This window comes from Cetorhinus maximus, chromosome 20, assembly GCF_964194155.1.
Source record: "Cetorhinus maximus chromosome 20, sCetMax3.hap1.1, whole genome shotgun sequence".
NCBI lineage: Eukaryota > Metazoa > Chordata > Chondrichthyes > Lamniformes > Cetorhinidae > Cetorhinus > Cetorhinus maximus.
The window spans coordinates 26,920,917-26,943,234 of NC_135898.1; the positions used below are offsets into that span (position 1 = coordinate 26,920,917).

Here is a 22,318-nt window from a genome sequence, read left to right on the forward strand (position 1 = left end):
AAAGGTCCAGACAGGTTAAGTGAGTGGCAACAAGATGGCAGATGGAGCACAATATGGGGAAGTCTGAGGTGATTCACTTTGGTCGTAAGACTAGAAAAGCAGAATAGTTTTAAAAAGGTGTGAAACTTGTAACTTGATGTTTAGAGAGACTTGAGCATGCTCATACAAGAAATGTAGAAAGTTAGCACGCAGGTGCAGTAAGCAACTCGGAAAGTATATGGCATGTTGGCCTTTATTGCAAGGGATTGGAGTACAAGAATAAACAAGTCTTCTTACAATTGGACAAGGTTTTGGTGAGCCCACATCTAGAGTAGTGTGTACAGCTTTGGGGCAGAATTTTGCCAATGGCGGGGATGCTCGGCCGGGGCAGTTGGGAAGCCGACTGCCGTGCGCGATCGGCACTGCACCGTGATTTTACCCAGACAGGCCAATTAAGGCCCGCCCAGGGTGGAACGTGAGCGGCAGCGCTCAAAGCACTGCCTGTGCGGGCAGGGGGAGGAGGGAGAGCGGGCCTAGCATGAACTTAGCACATGCACGCCGAAGAGCACTTCAATCACCCTGAGGCACGGAGCTACCTCAGGGAGATGAAGCGCTGTTTTAAAAAAAATGAAGAGAATAAGAATGTCATAAAACATGCCCCCTCATGTGACTCTATCACCTGAACAGGGACATGTTCTTAATTCACGTGTAAAATTTTTATTTGATTTTTATTTGCTTTAGGAAACATCATCCTGCCCGTGGATGAGGTTTCCTAAAAATTGCAAAGGCCGCTTAGCGTTTTCACCTGCCCATCAACCATAAGGTTGGACAGGCAACATAAATTCGAAATTAATCACCTTTTTTATGGCCTTAATAGGCCATTTAATTGTCGGCAGGCACGCTGCCACTCCAGCGTGCACCCGCCGAGTGAAATATTGAGGGACTATGCGATGACGTTGGGACACCCGCCTGACATCATCGCACGTCATTTTACACTCAGCTGGGTCGGCGTGCGCCCGCCTGCTGAGCTCAATGTTCTGCCCCTGGTCTCTTGGTCTCCACATTTAGGAAAGGATATACTTGCACTGGAGGCGGTACAGGGAAGGATCACTAAATTGGTCCCTGGGATGAAGGGGTTGGCCTATGATGAGAGGCTGAGTAAACAGGGCTTATTTCTCTTTGGTTTAAAAGAATGAGAGGTGATCTCATTGAAAAGTAGAAGATTCTGAAGGGGTTTGATAGGGTGGATGCTGAGAGATTGTTTCCGTTGGTCGGGGAATCTAAAACACGGGGATACAGCCTCAGGATAAGGGATCGATCATTTAGGACTGAGATGAGGAGAAATTACTTCACTCAAAGGATTGTGAATCTTGAAATTCTTTACCCCAGAGAGTTGTGGATGCCCCATCATTGCAAACATTTAAGGCTGGTACAGATTTTTGGTCTCTCAGGGAATCAAGGGATACGGAGAGCTCAAACAGTCCCAAAGAAGAGTCATATTCATATCAGTTTCAAAGTTTGTGGATGATACGAAGATTGGAAGTGTTGTAAACTGCGAGGAGGACAGTGTAGAACTTCAAAAGGACATTGACAAGTTGGTGGAGTGGGCAGATAGGTGGCAGATGAAGTTCAATGTGGAGAAGTGTGAGGTGATGCATTTTGGTAGGAAGAAAATGGACAGACAACATAAAATAAGGGGTGAAATTTTGAAGGGGGTGTAGAAGCAGAAAGACCTGGGTGTAAATATGCATAGATCATTGAAGGTGGCAGGACAGGTGGAAAGAGCAGTTAATAAAGCACATAGTATACTGGTCTTTATTAATAGGGGCATAGAGTACAAGAGCAAGGAGGTTGTGCTGTATTTATATAAGACACTCGTTCGACCTCAGCTGGGGAATTGTGTACAGTTTTGGGTGCCACATTATAGGAAGGATGTGAACACATTGGAGAGAGTGCAGAAGAGGTTTACAAGAATGGTTCCAGAGATGTGAAACTTCAGTTACGAAGATAGATTGGAGAGGTTGGGACTGTTCTCCTTAGAGAGAAGAAGGCTAAGAGGAGATTTGATAGAGGTGCTCAAAATCACGAAGGGGCTGGACAGAGTAGATAGGGAGAAGCTGTTCCCACTTGTAAAAGGATCAAGAACGAGAGGGCACAGATTTAAAGTGATTTGCAGAAGAAGCAAATGTGATGTGAGACAAGACTTTTTCACACAGCGAGTGGTTTGTGTCTGGAAGGCACTGCCTGGAAGTGTGGTGGAGGCAGGTTCAATCGAGGCATTCAAGAGGGCATTGGATGATTATTTGAATAGAAACAATGTGCAGGGATACGGGGAAGGCACTAGGTCATGATGCACATTTGGACAGCCAGTGCAGAAACGATGGGCTGAATGGCCTCCTTTTGTGCCGTTAAAATTTTGTGACTGTTTTCTGTTTCTGTTTCTCTCTCCACAAATGTTGCCAGACCTGCTGAGTATTTCCAGCACTTTATTTTTATTGCAATCTCCAGCATCTGCAGTATTTTGTTTTTATTTTCGTATTGAATATTTACATTATGTGTTGTGTTGTAGGTGATGTGTCCCCAATACCAATGACGCCCATTGCGCAATCCCAGTTTGTTCCCCTGGCAGAAGTGCTTTGCTGTGTTATTTCCGAGATGAATGTGAGTCATAAAATTGTGACCCAGGAAGCCCTGATGGAATATTTGGACAAGTGCTATCCAGGTAACTATTCTCAGGCATATCTTGAAATACATCAGTAGCTGTTCCCCAGCAGGCTTCCACATACCTCAGCTATTCTACTCCAAGCCCTTCAAATCCATGTTTGGAGCTGGATCTCTGCCTCTCCTTCCCAATACCTGCCCCATTTTCCCTATTGTTTTTCATGGAAATAAGAAACAAGGGGAGGCTGAAGATCCAGGACTGCCTCCTGCCTGTTTGCCTCCCTCCAACTGCCTTCTCAACCTGCAGTCAGTAGCTCTTTGTTTTCTGCTATATTATCTCTCCCGCTCAGCTGCACACAGGACACTTCAACTCCAAAGGAGAGAGAGGAAGACTAGAAGGGAGAAATGGTGAGCTCCTGACCAACATCCACATTCCCACAGGACTCTGTCTGAGGTCCTGCTGCTTTTCTGTGGATGAACACATGCCTACTAAAACTCCTGGGAACCCTGAACCAATAAACAGGCTCAAACTCTGCCAGCCTGGCACTGGACATCTGATGATCAGCCAGGCTCAGGACCCCAAGCACCAGATAGGCCTCAGATTCAGAAAGTCCCTTAATTCTAAGCACCAGGTCAGCCCAGGCTTCTGATCCTCGGTCTTGAGCTCTTTGTCTCTCGGATGTGTGATCAGTGATATGTGAGTTAACTCAGGGTTTGCACAGCTTTAAAGTAATATCTCAGCTTTGCAACTGTTCCATCAGACCACTCAGGTACAGTTCTGAGTTGCACAGCTTAGAATCAAGATAGCAAGACCTTAAAGATCACTTTAAGCTTCAACTACTGCAACCAAACCATGAGTTAATTGGGTCACTTAAACACCACGTTCATCACATTAAAGGCTTTGCACCACATGCCTCAATGTATCCGCTGTTTGCTCTTCCTCAGCCCACTCTGGGGTGGGGGTTACGGGGGCTACCCCTTCATGTTCCTCTCCCCTTCAAATCCTGCCCCGCTCCTCACAGTCGATTTCTCCCTTGCCTGGCTCTCGACAATTCTTCTACCCGCATCTCAAGCATTCCCCACCACTCCCTCTGCCCCTGTCCATGCCTCTCCCTCGCTCCAACCACCTTGCTCGTTCCCCCACCTCTCCCTTTCTCCCAACTAATCCCTGCTCCCCCTTGCTCGCCACCACCATCTCTCTCTCGACCCCCATCCTGCCTTTCCCTTGCACCCCACCCAAGCCCCTCGCTCGTACTGCCTCTCTCACACCCGCATCCCTGCTTCTCCCATGCCTCCTTGCCACCCCACCCCCACCTTGTCCTGCTCCCGGCTCCCACCCCTCCCTCTCCCTCCAACTCTCTCTCACTCAGCCCACTCCCCCCAACCCTGCCTCTCCCAGGTCCCCCCAGCCCCACCCCTCCCTCAACCCCCACATCTGTCTATTCTTGGCCCCCCCACCCTCCCTTGGCCCCCTCCCTCACGCCCCACCCTTTCACCTCCCTCACCACCAAGCCCCCGCCTGTACCTTTCCCTCAACCTATTCCCATCCCTCACCTCTTCTTCACCCTCACACCGCGACCTCCACCTTTCCGTCACCTCCCCATCCCAGCCCCTCCCTCACTCCTCACCCCAGCCCCTCCCTCACCTCCCCACCCAACCTGCCCCTCTCTCACCTCACCTCCCCACCCCAGCCCCTCCCTCACCTCCACACCCCACCCCTCCTTCACCTCACTTCACCTCCCCACCCCAGCCCCTCCCTCATTCCCCACCCCAGCCCCTCCCTCACCTCCCGACACAACCCTGCCCCTCCCTCAACCCTTCCACTTCCTACCTTCCTCACCCCTCCACCCCCACCCCTCCCCTGCCTCTCCCTTGCCCCCTCCACCCCTCCCTTCCCCAACTCACCTCGACCCAAGCCCCTGGCCTGCTCGTCTTCCTAATTGATGGTTTTAATATTGTAGGTATAGCTACACCATCTCAGGAAATTCTGCACAATGCCCTGGGCTCGCTAATTCAGGACAGGAAGATTTATCACACTGGAGAAGGCTACTTCATTGTCACTCCATACACCTATTTCATTGCTGGTAACAAGGAGAAGCAGAGTCACCCATGGATGCTGTATGAGGAGTGCGCCACCTCGCTTGCTCCTGTGACATACCTGGTGAGCGTGGAGAGCTGTGAGGAGCCAGTGAAGGAGGAGAAGGTCCTTCCTGATGAAACCCCTCACTGCAGGTCCTGTTGCTGCTTCAGCCAGCAAGAGGTGAAGAAACAGCAACCAGAGCAACGGCTCTCCACGGGGAGCCCAGGCCAGGGGAACTGCAGGGAGCACAAGCCATCAATTCAACACAGGGCCACCTCTACATCAGTTGGGCCCCAGCGGACTGAACTAAGCAGGGCCAAAGAGAAAGAAAATCCCATCCGAAAGCTTGGCCTCAGCCTATTCCGGCGCAACACAAGGAAGGAGTGCCCCAAGAGAATGTATGGGACATTCTCAGGCCAGTTCCCCCCAGAGGAATGGCCTGTTCATGATGAGAGCAGCCTGGGGAACATTCCCCGGGATGTGGAACACCAACTCATCAAACGCATCAATCCTGGGCTCACTGTGGAAAACCTGGTCAGACACACTCTGCTGATGAAGAAATTGGGCAGGGAGAAGACTGCCCCCTATCACAGCACTAGCTCAATGGAACACCTGATCAGCAAGCAGAGGCATCACTCTAAAGGCAGCCCCCAAAAGGCACTGGCTGGACCACAGCAGCAGAGGAGAGCACGGTCCAATAGGGAGAAGAAAAGGCTGAAGCGTATGGGATCACAGCAAACGAGTGAGGGTCTGCCAAAGACGAGAAGTGGCCTGAGAGTGAAGGAGATGGCCAAGCCCAGAAGGAGTGAGGGAGAGCAAATGCTGCCTGAGGAACCGAACATGCAGCTGTGCAGGAGCAGCAACCCAACCCCACATTTCTACAAGAAGAGAATAAACAATCCTTTCTCCGAGATGTCCTCAGTCAAACACCATCATGCTCAAAACAATAGCCTGAGGATTGAGGGGTGTCACAGGGTGGGGAGGAGGTTACGGTCCCTAGACTCCCCCACCAGGGCAGGTGGTGCTGTCTCAGTGAAGGAGAGTGCTAAAGACAGGTTCCAACTCAATACTGCTCGCAATCTCAGGTCAAGTGAGGCAGATTCTAAGGACCAGCCACAGAGCCATGCTGTTAGGGCAGAGCGCCAAAACCAGGCTAACACGTGTCACCATATCCCCACTGGCTGTCAAACCCATGATGACCCAAGCGAAAGCCAAACACCTGTCTCACCTACAAATGATCACATTTCAAGCCACATACATAGTTGCACTCAGGCTGCAGGGGAAGCTCACCAACAGCAGGAGAGAGAGGAATGTGTCAATGTGACAAAGCAGGAGGTGAGCCATGAGTATGGGGATAGTCCTGTGCCTCAAACTTGGCAAGATCAAGCTCCCAAACAGGCACAGAACCCTGGGGGTGTGGAGAGACTCCTGAACCAGTCTCATCCACCCAGGGCACAGCTAATGTCTCAAGTGCAAGCCTGCCAGTCAGAAGGTGGAGTGGTCAGCCAACCAGAGACTGATGGGGGACAGAGTGCGACATTTACTGATGATGACCAGACCCTGTACCAGAGAGAGCTGGATGAGGATGATGCCTGCAGCTCACTTTACCTCAATGATGATGCTGAGATCACTCAGTGCAGCCAGTTTCCTACAACCTTGCCTGGCTTTGGCTGTGCCGATGGTGCTGGTAGTGAAGGTGTGCCAGCTGTGCTGTCCAATGAGAGCTGGGTTTTAACCAAGATTCTGCTGCAGGAACAGCAAACTGAAAACAGTGAGTCTGGTGAGCAGCAGGTAGCCAGCTGGTTAGAAGTGAGTAATAGAAGTTTGGGGCAATCCAAGCCCTGTTTTGGGAAAGAGCCCCACACACAGCTTCACAGATACCAGTCAATGTCGCAGCTGGCATACGGGCATCTGGAGGAAGAGGAGCATCTAAGTGGGTGCAGCGAGCCAGACCTCCTGGTGAGCAGTATATTTGATTACTGTGATGCAACAGGTGCTGACTCTGGACCAGAGACTCTCCAAAACCTGAAGAATGAAGGCACCAGAAACACAGCCAGCCAGGAGCTCTGGGCTGTGCATCAAGGAATGAAAGCTCAACTGATGAGAAACTTGGAGCGCAACCTTGGCCTTCTTCAGCACTCCCACAATACTGCATTATCACAGACAAGTCATGAGGAAAACACCCATCTGGAGACGCTGGAGAGCCATAGCATTACCGGGGATAGTGGTATCGATTCACCACGGTGAGTGTTCAAGGAGTCAAGGACAGAGGGGTCCCACTGGGGTCAGGGTTAGAAGGGATGCCACTGGGATGAGGGTTGGAAGGGTCTCGCTGGGGTGAGAGACATCACTGATGGACGACGTCATCAAAAACAGATTCTGTGGTCATTATCACATTGTGTTTGTGGGAGCTTGCTGTGTGCAAATTGGCTGCCATGTTTCTGACATTGCAACCGTGAGTATATTATAAAAGTACTTCATTGGCTGTAAATCACTTTGGGACTCCCTGAGGTTGTGAGAAAGGTGTTACATAATCAAGTCTGTCTTTCTTATTAATAATGGTAAGGAGATAAAGGAACAAATGTATAAGTCCATTACAGAGATACAGGAACTTTACTGAAATGATATTGGGGATTCAATTATCCCAATTTCGACTGGGGAAAAGCAGTGCAAAGAAAAAGAAGGGAAGAAATTCCCCCTCTCTGTGTACAGGAGACTTTCTTGATCAGTGTGTTACTGCTGAATGGGGAAGAAACAGTGCTGGATCTAGTTCTAGGGAATGAAGTGGGGCAAGATAGATACTTGAGAATATGATATCATAGCTAGTACTGAAAGGTGACTTAAAGAGAAGCAGGAATGGCAGCTCAACACTCAAGATTTTCAGGCAGGATAGAGAGGGAGATAAAAGGATGAAAAGCAATATTAGTTAAAGAAACAATCACAGCTATGATGAGGGACAATATGGTAGAAAGACCATCAAATGAAACCAAATGGGTTGAACTGAGGAACAAAAAGGAGCAATCACACTGCTGGATGTATACTATAGACCCACAAACAGTCAGAGATATAAAATATATATATGTCATCAAATTAATGCAGAAGCAATAGAGCTGTATTAGTAAGGGATTTCAGCTACCTTAATATTAACTGGGGTAAAATTAGTGTAAAAATATAGAGGGCACAGAATTCTTAAAAATGCATTCAGGAGAACTTTTTTTAGCCAATACTCAGCAAGCCCAACAAGAGAAGGGTAGTACCAGATGACTTTTGTTGAGATGAATCTGAGCAGTTGAAAGGGTATCAGTGGGAGAACAGTGGGAGCAATCATAATTCAGTTCAATATAGAGTCGTCATGGAAAAGTATAAAGATAGACCAAAAGTAGAAATTTTAAATTGGGGAAAAGTCAATTTTACTAAGCTGAGATATGATTTGGTAAAAGTGAACTGGAAAGAGCTACTTGAAGATAAATCAGTATCAGAGCAGTGGGATGAGTTTAAGGAGGACATAGAGAGGGTTCAGAACAAATATCCCCACAAAGAAAAGGTTAGACTTCCAAATCGATATCAAAGAAAATACAGGCGGAATCATCCCATATTTGCACCAAGTGCGGTAGCGGTTGAGTAAAATGACGTTTTACCTGCCAGCCGCAATGTCGGCTTCTCACGCCATATCGTCCCAAACCCGCCGCATTAATTATGCATTCCCGGGAAACACGTCGTTTCCATGGTGGTCGGGCTCTCATTCACCCACCACGCCATCACCTCGCTGCTTCAGCATGCCGGGCGCCATGTTTAAAGTTCAGCTACAAGGACACACCTCAGTTCTTCCAGCCCATGGCTGCTGCAAAGACACGGCCCTGAAAGGCAAAAACACACCCCCCAGGTTCATTGATGTGTCCCTCAAGTGCCTTTTAGTCGCAATGGATGCTCGGCATTGGTAGATGTCCTCTACCCCCACTCTGGCCGCAGGATGGGCAGTAACTTCACTAATCCGGCTTGGGAGGCAGTGGCAGTGGTGGTCAGCGACAATGCCCTGCAAAGGAGGACAGCCACCCAGTGCTGAAAGAGGATGAGTGATCTCCGTTCCGCCAGGGTAAGTCACTCTTCTCATCACTCTCAACTCTCACACTCACAAACCCATCACACATCCACAGAGATCTCACTCACTGCCAGTTCAAGGGACACCACCATTCACTCTCTCACACTCACCTTCATTGTCCTCAGCCCATCCATGGGACCACTCACCACCCACACATGCCAGGCATACTTATCATCTGGCCTGGCAGGCATCCTGCTTACACTCTCTCCATCTCTATTCATGCAGGGCAAGCTGGCATACAACAACAGGGAGAGGTCGCAGACTGGTGGAGAAATGCCTGAAATCAAGGTCCTCACGGACTTTGAAAACAGAGCCATCCAGCTGGCCGCTGATGATCTGGACCGGTCCTGTGCTGACGGTGAGATCGGCGGTGATATACCAAGTGAGGATCCAGCAGTGCAACATCCATCAGACAACCATGCTGTGAGTGATGTGTCCTGTTTTACAGGCCACTGCCATGCACTAATTATCAACCCTTGCTTTTGCAGGCACATCTGCCAAATAGCCAAGAGAGTCCATGACCCAGAGCCTCCAGTCAAGCCCCAAGGGAAGCTCAGAAGAGGAATCCACTGACATGCTTCCTGAAGTCCCATCACAGCGCTCACACCCTCCCCAGAGCAGAGACACATACCTCAGTGGGACCTAGTTTTAGAATAGCCTCAGGATCACAATCTGGGGGTGGGGTGGAGTTGGGTGGGGTGGGGGGTGCGGGGGTGAGCACATCGCACTGTCTGATCCACAGCAGGTGGAGGCAGGGAATTCCCAGGTCCCCGGCACTTGGAGGACTGCTGGAGGCCAGAACGTTGCTGAGTCCGAGACAGATGACGGGTCATGTCACAGTTGCTGGAGCTGCAAAGGGCAAGCTCGGGAACATCAGGAAGGGATGTCCACTGTACTCCTCAGATTGTAAGGCACAATGGAGGAGTTCGTCCACCTTCAGGCTGAGGTGATAACGCCGGCATTGCAACGCACTGAGGTCAACACTGGCAGGATGGCGCCCGCCATGAAGACCTTGGTCCAGGATGTTGCTGCTTCGCTGCTACAGTGGTAATGTCACTGGGTTAGTAATTCAGGAACCCTGTGCTCTGGTGACATGAGTTCAAATCCGTGGCAGCTGATGGAATTTGAACTCAAAAGAATCTCCTTGTTTATATCGTGTGCCTGTCTCCAAGGCGTTTTCATTCTATTTTATTAATGTATGCTGGAGTCAAACATGCTGTTTTTAAAACCTGTCCTTTGATACAAGTTCACTTGCTTGTTAAGATATTGGTTTTTGTTTTCTATCTTTACTGATTAAAATAAATAAAATGCTTCAACAAAAAAAAACTCCATCGCTCATACCATAGTTGGCCTCCAACAGTGTGTAAGTGGGAGGAATGCCCTCCAGAGGACTCCCGCCAAGGTCATCACAGACAGGGCGTAGCAGCCAGCAGGCTGCCTCCACCTCTGCTGTGGATGTCGGGGAGCACCAAGGCAGGGTTAGGAAGGTCGAGAAGATGTAACTCTTTTGAGTCAACCAAATAAACTAAATTAACAAAATTGGGGACAAATTAAAAAGCAGCCCCTTAAAGGGAAACTGCAAAGGACAAGACAAAATTTAAGGGAAACTTGCCAACATTAAACCAAAATGTGATTAAGAGGGTCAATAAGGCACCCCGGTCCTCATGGTGCCCACCGAGCATGGAAGGCCTCGACGGTGCCGGCAGACACCACGTGCTCCCTCTCCAGGGACACCCGGTTACAAACATAGCCGCAGAAAAGGGGCAAACAGTTGGGTCGGCGATCTCCTCGATCGCCCACTGCCTGGACCTGCTAATGGCCAACTTGGCAAGGCCCTGGAGCAGGTTCTCGATGAGGTCCTCCTCCCTCCCGGCCCCCATCTGCACCGGGTGCCCATAGATCAGGAGCATGGAACAAACAAAACAGAAGCAAAAGGTTTTTCAAGCAAATAAAATGGGGAACAGCCTACAACAACTTACATGCACGTGATCCAGACTCCACAAGGCCGCAAAAAAATGCAGGCATCTTGGGAGTCCGTGAACCGACACATCCTACGGTTGTATGGGACTGCCGCATGCAACACCCTCCACCCCAGGTCCCCGATGGAAAGGGCCCCCCACTGGGAACCTCTGCCGCCAGGGCGTGTCCGGGTGGCGGGCGAGGAAGTGAAGGGTGTGCAGCAGCAATCCATACAGGAAACCCCATCGCGCCGTGCTAAAAGACATGGAGGGCATTTCCATGAGGTGACTCGGGTTGCGGGGCACCGGCTCCTGAGGGAGGGTTCAGGGCTTGGGGCCAATGTGGAATTCCGTCCGAATAGGGGTACACTCAGATGGAAGACCATTGCGCACGTGTACCACCTCGAGGCCCAGAATGACGTCGGGGCCGAGCACGACCGTCTTTATGTCTTGGCCACGAGCTAGACACCCACGGACACACAATGCGCTAACTCCTGGGGAATCATCCAGCCCACTGCTCCGCCACACAGCACATCACCCCGGCAGTCACAGCCCTCCTCGCCATCAGCCACTGAAAAGGACGGAGATGTGGATTCCTGAGCAGCAGCTCTCTGACGATAGCTGCTACTCCTGACGGCGGAGAGCTGTGTCGCGAGGCGACCATGTTCCAGACTTTGATCAGGTCCTGGTAAAAGACAGGCAACGCCTGCAAGAAGCCACGAAGGCCCCTCAGGTCTATAAACAGGAGCTGCACGTCACAATTCAGGCCGTGCACCTGGTGGAAGAAATACGTCGCCAGGGCACACCATCTCGGAGGGGGCTCAACGAAAAGGATCACTGCAGGGCCTGAAGGCGGAAAGTCACCACCTGGGTGCATAGGCACACCAGCGCCTGACCGCCCTCCCTAAGCGGGAGACTCAGAACCTCAGCAGCGACCCAGTGCAGCCTTTTATCCCAGGAGAAGTCGACGAGCATTCTCTGGATTTTTGTGACAAAGTCCAGGGGAGGGGTCAAAGTGACCAGCCGATACCACAGCACGGCGGCAATCAGCTGGTTTAAGACAACCCCGGTAAGACAGCACTCGGAGCAGTCCTGTCCAGCGCTGCAGGCGAGTGGTGACTTTGGTCTCCGGCTCCTGCCAGTTTGCCGGCCAGGATTCCTCAGCAGGGCAGAGATGGATCCCCAGGTAGAGGGGGCTGGTCCTGCTCCAGGTGAAAGGCCTGAGCTCCTCAGGTAGGGGATCCATCTGCCACGGACCGACCAGGAGTCCAGAACATTTGTCCCAGTTGATCCTGGCAGAGGACGCAGCAGAGTAGACTTACTGGCACTCGCGCATCCTCCGCAGGTCAGCCGGGTCCATGAGGATGAGGAGCACATCATTAGCGTAAGCCGAGAGGACCACCCCGATGCCTGGCCCACGCAGAACCAATCCCGACAATCTCCTCCGCAAGAGGCACAGGAAGGCTCCACGCAGGTAAAATACAACTGGCTAGACAGGGGCAGCCCTGACGCACTCCCCTCCCAAAGTGAAGGGGCGCCGTCAGGGACCCGTTAACCTTAACTAGACTCTCTGCGACAGCGTACAGAAGCCGGATCCTGGCGACGAAATGTGTCCCGAACCCGAATGCTCACAGGGTCCTGAATAAATATTTGTGATCCGCCCTGTCGAACGCCTTCTCCTGGTGAAGAGACAGGAAGGCGCTCGACAGACCAGTCACCTGGGAAAAATGGATAATGTCCCGGACCAGATGGTTATTATCGAAGATGGTACAGCACTGGACAGTGTAGGACTGGTCAGGGTGGATCATGTGGTCCAGCACGGTGCCAAGGCGAGAAGACATGGCCCTGGCAAAGATCTTATAATCCGTACTGAGGAGGGAGACCGGGCGCCAGTTTTAAAGGAGGCGGAGATCCACCTTCTCAGGCAGCAGGGCAATAACCGAAAGGGGCATCTCCCCGGTTACGATACTCTCCCCTAGGACCCCCACATAGTTGTGCACCAGGAAGTCCCAGAACACCCTGAAGAACTCCATGGTCAGCCCGTCCAGTCCCGGGGATTTGCTCCTGGAGAGGCTGTCGAGGGCGCCCAGATTTACAGGGGAGTCAAGCTTTCCGGCGCCCTCTGGGCCGTCCTGCAGCAGGTCCTCCCACAAAACTCTGCGAGCGTCCTCACTGGACGGATCTCGAGAGAACAGGGCAGTGTAATAATCTCGTGCGATGGCCCTGATTCCCTCCGGATGCAAAACAAGGGATCCGTCATTGGCCAGCAGCGTAAGGAGATGCTGACGGACCCTATGCCCACGTCCCACCATAATCTCAAGGAGGGGAAGCCTCCCCACTTCCTTCTCCAGCAGGCACAGAAATGACGGAATGAGTCCAGGATCTGCTCGTCCTCCAGCAGCAGATTGTTAAAGTGCCAGTACATGGACCCCGTCCGAGCGCAGAACAGAATGAGTTCCACCCACACCGGACGGTGGTCCAAGTGCGGCACTTGCTGCACAGAAGCCAGTGGAACGCAGGACACGAATGCCTTGGAAACGTAAAGCGGTCGAGTCTGGACGCTCCGACTCCAGGTGACACGAAAGTGAAAACACTGGAGTCAGGATGGAGATGTCGCCAGATGTCCACCAAGTCGAAGGACTCAACCAGGTCCCGCAACTTGCTCACACCAAGCGAGCGGTGCTGGGCACCGTGACAGTCCCTGGCCTCGAGAGTACAGTTAAAATCCCCCCTGAGGACGATGCACTCAGCCACGTCGATGGAGCCCAGATGAGTGGACACTTCCTCAAAGAAGCTCGCTTGCTGCTGTGCGTCCAGGGGAGCGAACATATTCACAAAGTGAAGCAACGCGCCCCCTAGACGCACAGTAAGGTGCAGCAACCGGCCTGGCATCGGCTCCTTGACCCCCAAAATCTCCGGCTGAAAACGTGGAACCAACAAGATAGCCACCCCGCCAGAATTGGAGGCTAGGTGACTGATGTAGACCTCCCCCCCCCCTCGCCACTCCGGGAGCCACGTAGCTTGTCTCCGGGAACGGTATGGGTTTCCTGCAGGAAGGACACCGCATACTTCCCGTTGCGGAGAACCGAGAAGTTCTGGAACCTGCGCTGTGCGTCCCTGCTGCCGTGGATGTTGAGGCTGGCTATGGTAGTCTTCATTGTCAGAAGTATGTACTGCCATCACCATGCCTAGTGTAAGAAGGAGAGGACAATTTTTATCGCTCCTCTCCTTCAGGTGCCCAGCGAGAAACGTGTGGACCCTCCTCTTAGTGCTCCAGTCTAGCCCAGGGGCCTTGAGGGCCTTGCGGGTGGACCAGAACACAAGAGGAAAAGAATGCCACCGGTCCAGGGCTGACTGGACCCTGTCTCAGTGACTGCGATTACTGGCTAAAAAATCCTGGAGCTCCCGTAAAGGGATGAGGGGAGAATCAGTGGGGGTCACCAGGGAATCCATCGCCTCACCCAACAATGACTCTAAGCGGTCCCCGGTGCTCACCACCGAAACCCCGCCCTCCTCCAGGATGTCCCATCCAGCTTCCAGCCCCTCCCCCGTATTGAGTATGGGGGCTGGTTCAGAGCTGCCAGTCGACTCCACCTCCACCTCCACCTTGATCCCACCCCCAGGGTCAAGGGCAGAGGGTCCTCTCTGATCTCCTCTTGGGGATATGGGCCAAAGGTCGGCGGCGGCTCAGATCCCCGCTCCCCCCCAGGCACTGGGTCACCCGGCAAGTCCAAAAAAAGCTACAGACCCAGGACAGAGACGCCCGGCATTGAAGGTTGGGAGGGAACGGGGAGGCCCTCCTTGCCACCGCCACCCGATGACCCAGTGGTTGGGACCATGAAGGGACTACTGCAGTCCCCTGGCGGGCCAGATGGCATCTCGGGTACAAGGTGAGTTGGGGTGGGGCACCACCGCAAGGGTGTTACCCTCACCGACTCCCAAGGGGCCCTGCTCAGGGGGCTGCATCAAGGGGTGGGGGATTTGGGCTCCCCCCAGAGAGCAGAGCGAGGACTTGCGGGATGGAGAGGCCACCACCTCTTAACTGGGGGAGGAGACACATCCGACCTCAGGAGTCACGAGGTCCTCCCCCTCCAAGGGGTGGTGTCTGTTCCGGGGTAGACTACGGGCTGTGGAGGCCTCCATCTGCGAGGCCTCTGCCACTTCGTCCAGCCCTTCCAGACGCTCCGCCCTCTGGGGTTTGGGCTGGTCAACCCTCTTTAATAGGACCACAGGCTCGGGATCGTGCCCCACCCCCACCAGACCCGGGAACCCGTGTAGGGACGACACTGGGCCCAGTACATGGTGCTGAGGAGTACACGGTTTTGGGAGCACGCGCGGACACGTCGCCAGGGCTGGATGATGTTTTTACCCTCAAGCTGGTGTTCCTGGGTGTCTGGGGATCAGAGTGGGTTTGGGGCGTTCAGGGGCCGCCTCCGCATGGTGGGTCTTCCGCTGCACCTTCTTCCGGCTCTTCCCCCAAGATGGTGGTGGCTGCCGGCGGAACCTCCCCTTGCGGGGAGGAACATGGATTAGTGGCGGGGGGAGGAGCAGCGATGCCAGCCGCGACTGACTGAGTGAAATTGGCGGCTTTGGAGGTGGGGCAATGCTTTTGGACGTGCCGCATCTCCTTGAAGCCATGGCACCGCACACCGTCCGCCGACCAGAAGATGCGTTAGGCAGCCCTGTCGATGGTGCCATCAAATCGCCCCTCTGTGCACCCTTTCTGGGCCAGGCAAACAAAGACCTGGTGCCAGAAGGAGTACACGTGGTGGAGACTGGGCTCCCTGAGTCCGAGAGGGATCCAGTTGGTGAAGGTTGGGGAGGAGGAGCTCATGAGGAATGAAGGGCAGGACGTTGGATAGAACAAGCTTCTCCACGGTGGCCTCAAGAGGATCCACCGCCAGATATGTCCCGCCTATGGTGAGCCCCTTGGCCAAGGCCAGGTGCACCGCCCGCTCGGACCTCAGGAAGAACACCGCCTTCCTATACATGTGCGAGGCTGCAACAATGGCCAAGGGGCCGACAACCCCGGCCAAAGCCTTCTCTCATGTTTCTGCAGTCATCTCAGGATGAATGTAGCTCCTTACCCCCATGGCCCTGGTCAGGAAGTAGAACGTGACAGGGCCGCGGGAGCAGCGGAGGCCACGGAAGCTAGGTGGAGTGGAGTGGGGTGGGGTGGCGTGGTGGGGGGCCTAGCTGTTCTTCCTGTAGTTGGAGGGCAATGTCTTCACCAGGCAGCCAGTACTGCCTGCCACACGGCCGTAGTCTACTTGGACTAGCAAGGCTTTTGATAAGGTCCTGCATGGGTGATTGATAATGAAGCTAAGAGCCCATGGCATCGAAAGCAATTTGGCAAATTGGATCCAGAATTGTCTGAGTGGCAGGAAGCAGAGGGTGATGGCCGAGGGGTGTTTTTGTGACTGGATGCCTTTGTCCAGTGGGGTTCCACAGGGATTGGTGTTGGGTCCGTTGCTGTTTGTGGTATATATAAACGATTTAGACTTGAATGTAGGAGGGTTGATCAGTAAGTTCATGGATGACACAAAAATTGGTGGGGTGGTAAATAGTGAGGCGTATAGCCTTGGATTACAGGAGGATAAAAATGGGCTGATCAGATGGGCTGATCAGTGGCAAATGGAATTTAATCCGGAGAAGTGTGAGGTGATGCACTTGGGCAGGACAAACAAGGCACAGGAATACGCGATGAATGGTCGGACTCTGGGAAGTACCGAGGATCAGAGGGACCATGGTGTGCATGTCCACCTGTCCCTCAAGGTAGTTGGACAGGTAGATAAGGTCGTTAAGAAGGCATATGGGATATTTGCCTTTATTAGCCAAGGCATAGAATATAACAGCAGGGAGGTTATACTGGAACGGTATAAAACGCTAGTTAGGCCACAGCTAGAGTATTGCGTGCAGCTCTGGAATCCACATTATAGGAAGGATGTGATTGCACTAGAGAGAGTGCAGAAGAGATTTATCAGGATGTTGCCTGGGCTGGAGAGTTTTAGTTATGAGGAGAGATTGGATAGACTGGGGTTATTTTCCCTATAGCAGAGGAGATTGAGGGGGGACATGATTGAGGTGTATAAGATTATGAGGGGCATAGATAGGGGAGACAGGAAGGAAGTTTTTCCCTTGGTGGAGGGATCAATAACCAGGGAGCATAGACTTAAGGTAAGGGGCAAAAGGTTTAGAGGAGATGTGAGGAAGAATTTTTTCACCCAGAGGGTGGTGGGAATCTGGAACTCACTGCCTGAAAGGGTGGTAGAGACAGAAACCCTCATAACATTTAAGAAGTATTTGGATGTGCACTTGCGATGCCATGGCACACAAGGCTGTGGACCTAGTGCTGGAAAATGGGATTCGAATAGTTAGATACTTGTTTGACCGGCGCAGACTCAATGGGCCGAAGGGCCTTTTTCTGTGCTGTAGACTTCTATGACTTTATGTCAAGGGCTCAATACTGTAGAAAGTCTAGAGGAGTGGAGAAAGTGCAGCGGTGAAGTTAGAAGGAAAATTAGGGAAGCAAAAAGAAGGCAAAATATTGGCAAGTAAAATCAAGGAAAACCCAAAGTTATTTTATTAATACAGAAAGAGCAGGACCACAGGTAAAGAAAGATTAGGGCCTATTTAAGTTAAAAATGCAATGAGTATTGCTGAAAAAAGAGACATGGGAAGCATTTCATCTTGCCCTCGTCAGGACACTTTGCAATAATACCAACATAAGGGAAAAACAACAATTTATACTGTATGTGGAGAGGGTGCTGATTGGTTGGCAAGTGGACTCTGATTGGTAGAAATATTGCATGGAGAATGCACTAATTGATAGTGACTGACAGTTAACTGCCAAGCATCATCTGCAGTTTAAACCAGGCAGCTTGACTCTGATTGGTCAAGGAATTGCCCTGAGGAATGAGTCAGTAAATGACTGTCACTTATTTTGTTTAGCTGAAACAGATGCAATGTGTGTACATGTTCTTGCTATGGCCATGTCAGAGGGTAGTCAAGAGTAAGCCCCATTGCTGAGAGTCTGGAGTTGCACATAGTTAAAACCAGGAATGGACAGCAGATTTTCTTCCCAAAAGGACATTAATGAACCAAATGGGTTTTTCCAACAATCCAGTAGTTACATGGCCACCATTACTGAGATCAGCTTTTTATTCCTGGAATGTACTGACCGAAAGGATAACGGAAGTAGATTCAATCATCAGGGACAAAGGTGGGAATCTGTGTGTGGAGCCAGAAGAAATGGGAGAGATACTAAATGAGTACTTCTCATCAGTATTCACCAAAGAGAAGAACTTAGCGGTCGATTTGTCTAGGGAAGAGTGTGTAGATAGCCTGGATCATGTTGAGATCAAAAAAGAGGAGGTGTTAGGCATCTTGAAGAATATTAAGGTGGATAAGTCCCCAGGGCCAGATGGGATCTACCCCAGAATACTGAGGGAGGCAAGGGAAGAGATTGCTGGGGCCTTGACAGAAATCTTTGTATCCTCACTGGCTATGAGTGAGGTCCCAGAGGACTGGAGAATGGCCAATGTTGTTCCATTGTTTAAGAGGGGTAGCAGGGATAATCCAGGAAATTACAGGCCGGTGAGCCTTACGTCAGTGGTAGGGAAATTATTGGAGAAGATTCTTCATGACAAGATTTACTATCATTTGGAAGCAAATGGGCGTATTAGTGAGAGGCAGCATGGTTTTGTGAAGGGGAGGTCATGTCTCACTAACTTGATCGAGTATTTTGAGGAAGTGATAAAGATGATCGACGATGGAAGGGCAGTGGATGTTATCTACATGGATTTCAGTAAGGCCTTTGACAAGGTCCCTCATAGCAGACTGGTACAGAAGGTAAAGTCACACGGGATCAGAGGAGAGCTGGCAAGATGGATACAGAATTGGCTTGGTCATAGAAGACAGAGGGTAGCAGTGGAAGGGTGCTTTTCTCACTGGAGAGTTGTGACTAGTGGTGTTCCGCAGGGATCAGTGCTGGGACCTTTGCTATTTGTAGTATACGTAAATGATTTGGAGGAAAATGTAACTAAGTTTTCAGACGACACTAAGGTTGGAGGAGTTGCAGATAGTGAAGAGGATTGTCGAAGGATACAACGGGATATAAATTGGATGGAGACTTGGGCGGAGAAATGGCAGATGGAGTTTAATCCGGGCAAATGCGAGGTAATGCATTTTGGAAGGTCTAATACAGGTAGGACTTATACAGTAAATGGCAGAACCCTTAAGTGCATCGACGGGCAGAGAGATCTGGGTGTACAGGTCCACAGGTCACTGAAAGTGGCACGCAGGTGGATAAGGTAGTTAGGAAGGCATATGGCATTCTTGCCTTCTTTGGCAGGGGTATTGAGTATAAAAGCTGGGAAGTCATGCTGCAGCTGTATAGAACATTGGTTAGGCCACACTTGGAATATTGCGTGCAATTCTGGTCGCCACATTACCAGAAGGATGTGGAGGCATTGGAGAGGGTGCAGAGGAGGTTTACCAGGATGCTGCCTGGTCTGGAGGTTATCAGCTATGAGGAGAGGTTGGAGAAACTCGGATTGTTCTCATTAGAGCGACGGAGATTGAGGGGCGACTTGATAGAAGTTTAGAAAATTATGAGTGGCATGGACAGAGTAGATAGTCAGAAGCATTTTCCCAGGGTGGAAGAGTCAATTACTAGGGGACATAGATTTAAGGTGAGAGGAGAAAACTTTAGAGGAGATGTGCGGGGCAAGTTTTTTACGCAGAGGGTAGTGAGTGTCTGGAATTCGCTGCAGAGGAGGTGGTGGAAGCAGGTATGATAGTGGTGTTTAAGAGGCAGCTTGCTAAATACATGAATAGGATGGGAATAGAGGGATACGGACCCCGGAAGTGCAAAATGTTTTAGTTTGACAGGCAGTATGATCGGCGCAGGCTTGGAGGGCCGAAGGGCCTGTTCCTGTGCTGTCCTTTTCTTTGTTCTTTGTTCTTATAACTTTCAAAAGTGAATTGGATAAATACTTGAGAAGGAAAAGCTTTCAGGAGCATGAGGGAAGAACATGGGAGTAGGACTAATTAGATAGCTCTTTCAAAGTGGTGGAACAATCAAGCTAGGCCTCTATGATTCTATTATATTCCTCAAGTTAAAAGCTGCAGAAATGATCTGTCTTAATTTGAACTTCTTTTCCAGGACCCGAGTGAGTTTGGCATCAAACAACTCAATTGTTCTAGACAGCTTGAAGCGACGGAGCTTAATGCAGAATTATGGAACCCTGAACAGCACTGGGCGGAGTGGGCTTTTATCCCAGCATCCCTTGCTGCAGCTCACCCCAGTAATGAATGTTTGATTGGTGCTTCTGCTCTCTGGCCTAGGAAAGTAAAGTATCAGATAAACGTCATGGCTTGCGTGTGTTCTAAATTGTGAATGAGTTATATATTACACAGCTTTTATAAAAAATCTTGTATACTTGTGTCCTTTGAATTGTTCCCATCTAAGGACTAATCATTTTTTTATTCATTCCTGGGATGTGGGTATTACTGCCAACGTCAGCATTTATTGCCCATCCAAAATTGCCCCTTTTTACCAATTTTGGTAATACTGAGCTGAGCCATTTGAGGACAGTCAAGAGTCACCCACATTGCCATTTGGCCAGACTGGGTAAGGACATCAGTGAACCAGATGGGTTTTTACAGCAATCCAATAATTTCATGGTCGCCATTTCTGATCCTATTTAATTAACATAAGAACAAGGAGCAGGAGTAGGCAATTGAGCCCCTCGAGCCTGCCCTGCCATTCAATAAAATCACGGCTGATCTAATTTTGGTCTCAACTCCAATTTCCTGCCCTCTCCCCATAACCTTTCAACTCGTTACTTATTAAAAATCTGTCTATCTCCTTAAATTTATTCAGCGTCCCGGCATCCACTGCACTCTGAGGCAATGAATTCCACAGATTCACGACCCTTTGAGAAAAGTAATTCCTCCTCATTTCTGATTTAAATCTACCACCCCTTAGCCTAAAACTATGGCCTCTCGTTCTAGAATGCCCCACAGGGGGAAACATCCGCTCCACGTCTACTTTGTCTATCCCCTTTATCATCTTATATACCTCAATTAGATCTCCTCTCATTCTTCTAAACTCCAGCAAGTATCGGCCTAAACTGCTCAATCTCTCCTCATAAAACAAGCCTCGCATCTCTGGAATCAATTAACTGAAATTAAAATATTCAATTGCTATATCTCTAGATCATTAATACAGGTCACTGGATTACTAGCCTAGTAATGTAACCGCTATTTTAACTTCCCCTTTTCCGTTAGTTTCAGTTGATAAAAACATGTATTTTGTATGTTACTAAAACAGATGTTTATACAAAAAAAGGTAAAAATAAACACTTTTTGAAAAGTCATTGACACCTATTTTTAAAATGTGAGTTTTTAAATTGCATGTTTCTGATTGGAGGAGAGGTTAAGGGCTCTCTTAACAAGGATTTCAAGAAAGACTTTGAGAAGGTATACATCAAAGGTTGTTCAACTGAATAGCGAAGGGAAAGAAGGTGACACACATTGAGGACAGAGGGCACATACAGGGTTATGAGAACAGGGAATGAGGGAATTGGCTAAGGATTTGTAAATGAAGAATATGATCATAGTATTATAAGGTTTATATTGGCAATGGAAAAGGACAGGGAACAATCCAGAGTAAAAATAATTAATTGACTAAAGTACTAAATGAGTACTTTGCAACTGTCTTTACCAAGGAGCAAGATGCTGTCCAAGAAATAGTGAAAGAGGAGGTGAGGTGAGAGTGACTGACCTTAACATTGCAGACTGGCCTTGTCTGCACTGGAGTGCTGCCTTGAGTGCATTAGAGTGCTTCAGCAGGAGTTTGGTGAGAGAGGGACTTTTAAGGGTTTATTTCTATCTAAAGCTTAATCTTTCCTTAATTTAGCAACCAACTAAAAGTTACTGTTTAGGTTGGGAGAGCGTGAGTTTTAGTGCAGCTTTAAAACAGGTGTTATACAGGCTCTGTTTGCAGCTGCAGCTAGTTAATTAGTTACTGCAACTACAGTGCTGCTTTTGTCTGCACTAGAGTGCTGCTTTGGGCTCCATTAGAGTGCTTAAGTTGGAGTTTGGTGAGAGAGGGAGTTTTCTGAAGAGGGAAGGAGGGATCCATTCATTTTCTACCTTTCCTCAGTAAGAAGAGCAGCAGCATTGGTAAGTAGGACCTGGTGAGTATTTCTTCTGTCCTTTATATTCTCTTAGCTAGAGGAAGTAAAAGTAAAGGGAGTAATTTAAGGGTAAGACATGGCAGGGCAGCTCCACCAAGTGGAATGCTCCTCCTGTGCAATGTGGGAAGTCAGGAGCACCTCCAGTGTCCAGGGCCACCACATGTGCAGGAAGTGTCTCCAGCTGCAGCTACTTGAAATCCGCATTTTGGATCTGGAGCTGTGGCTGGAGTCACTGTGGAGCATCTGCAATGATGAGATCTTCGTGGATAGCATGTACAGTGAGATGGTGCACAGGCAGAAAGGGAATAGGTGACTGCCAGACAGAGTAAAAGCACTA

General features: G+C 50.2%; 1 protein-coding gene across 1 annotated transcript; it reads left to right on the plus strand.

Moving 5' to 3' along the window:
- The first annotated feature begins 2,553 nt into the window (after positions 1-2,553).
- LOC144694983 (storkhead-box protein 1-like) lies at positions 2,554-21,153 on the plus strand. Its single transcript, XM_078565809.1, has 3 exons — positions 2,554-2,701; positions 4,602-6,963; positions 19,944-21,153. Exons 1-3 carry the CDS (start codon positions 2,569-2,571, stop codon positions 20,098-20,100), a joined length of 2,652 nt encoding a protein of 883 aa, XP_078421935.1. The 5' UTR covers positions 2,554-2,568; the 3' UTR covers positions 20,101-21,153.
- The last annotated feature ends 1,165 nt before the right edge of the window (positions 21,154-22,318 follow it).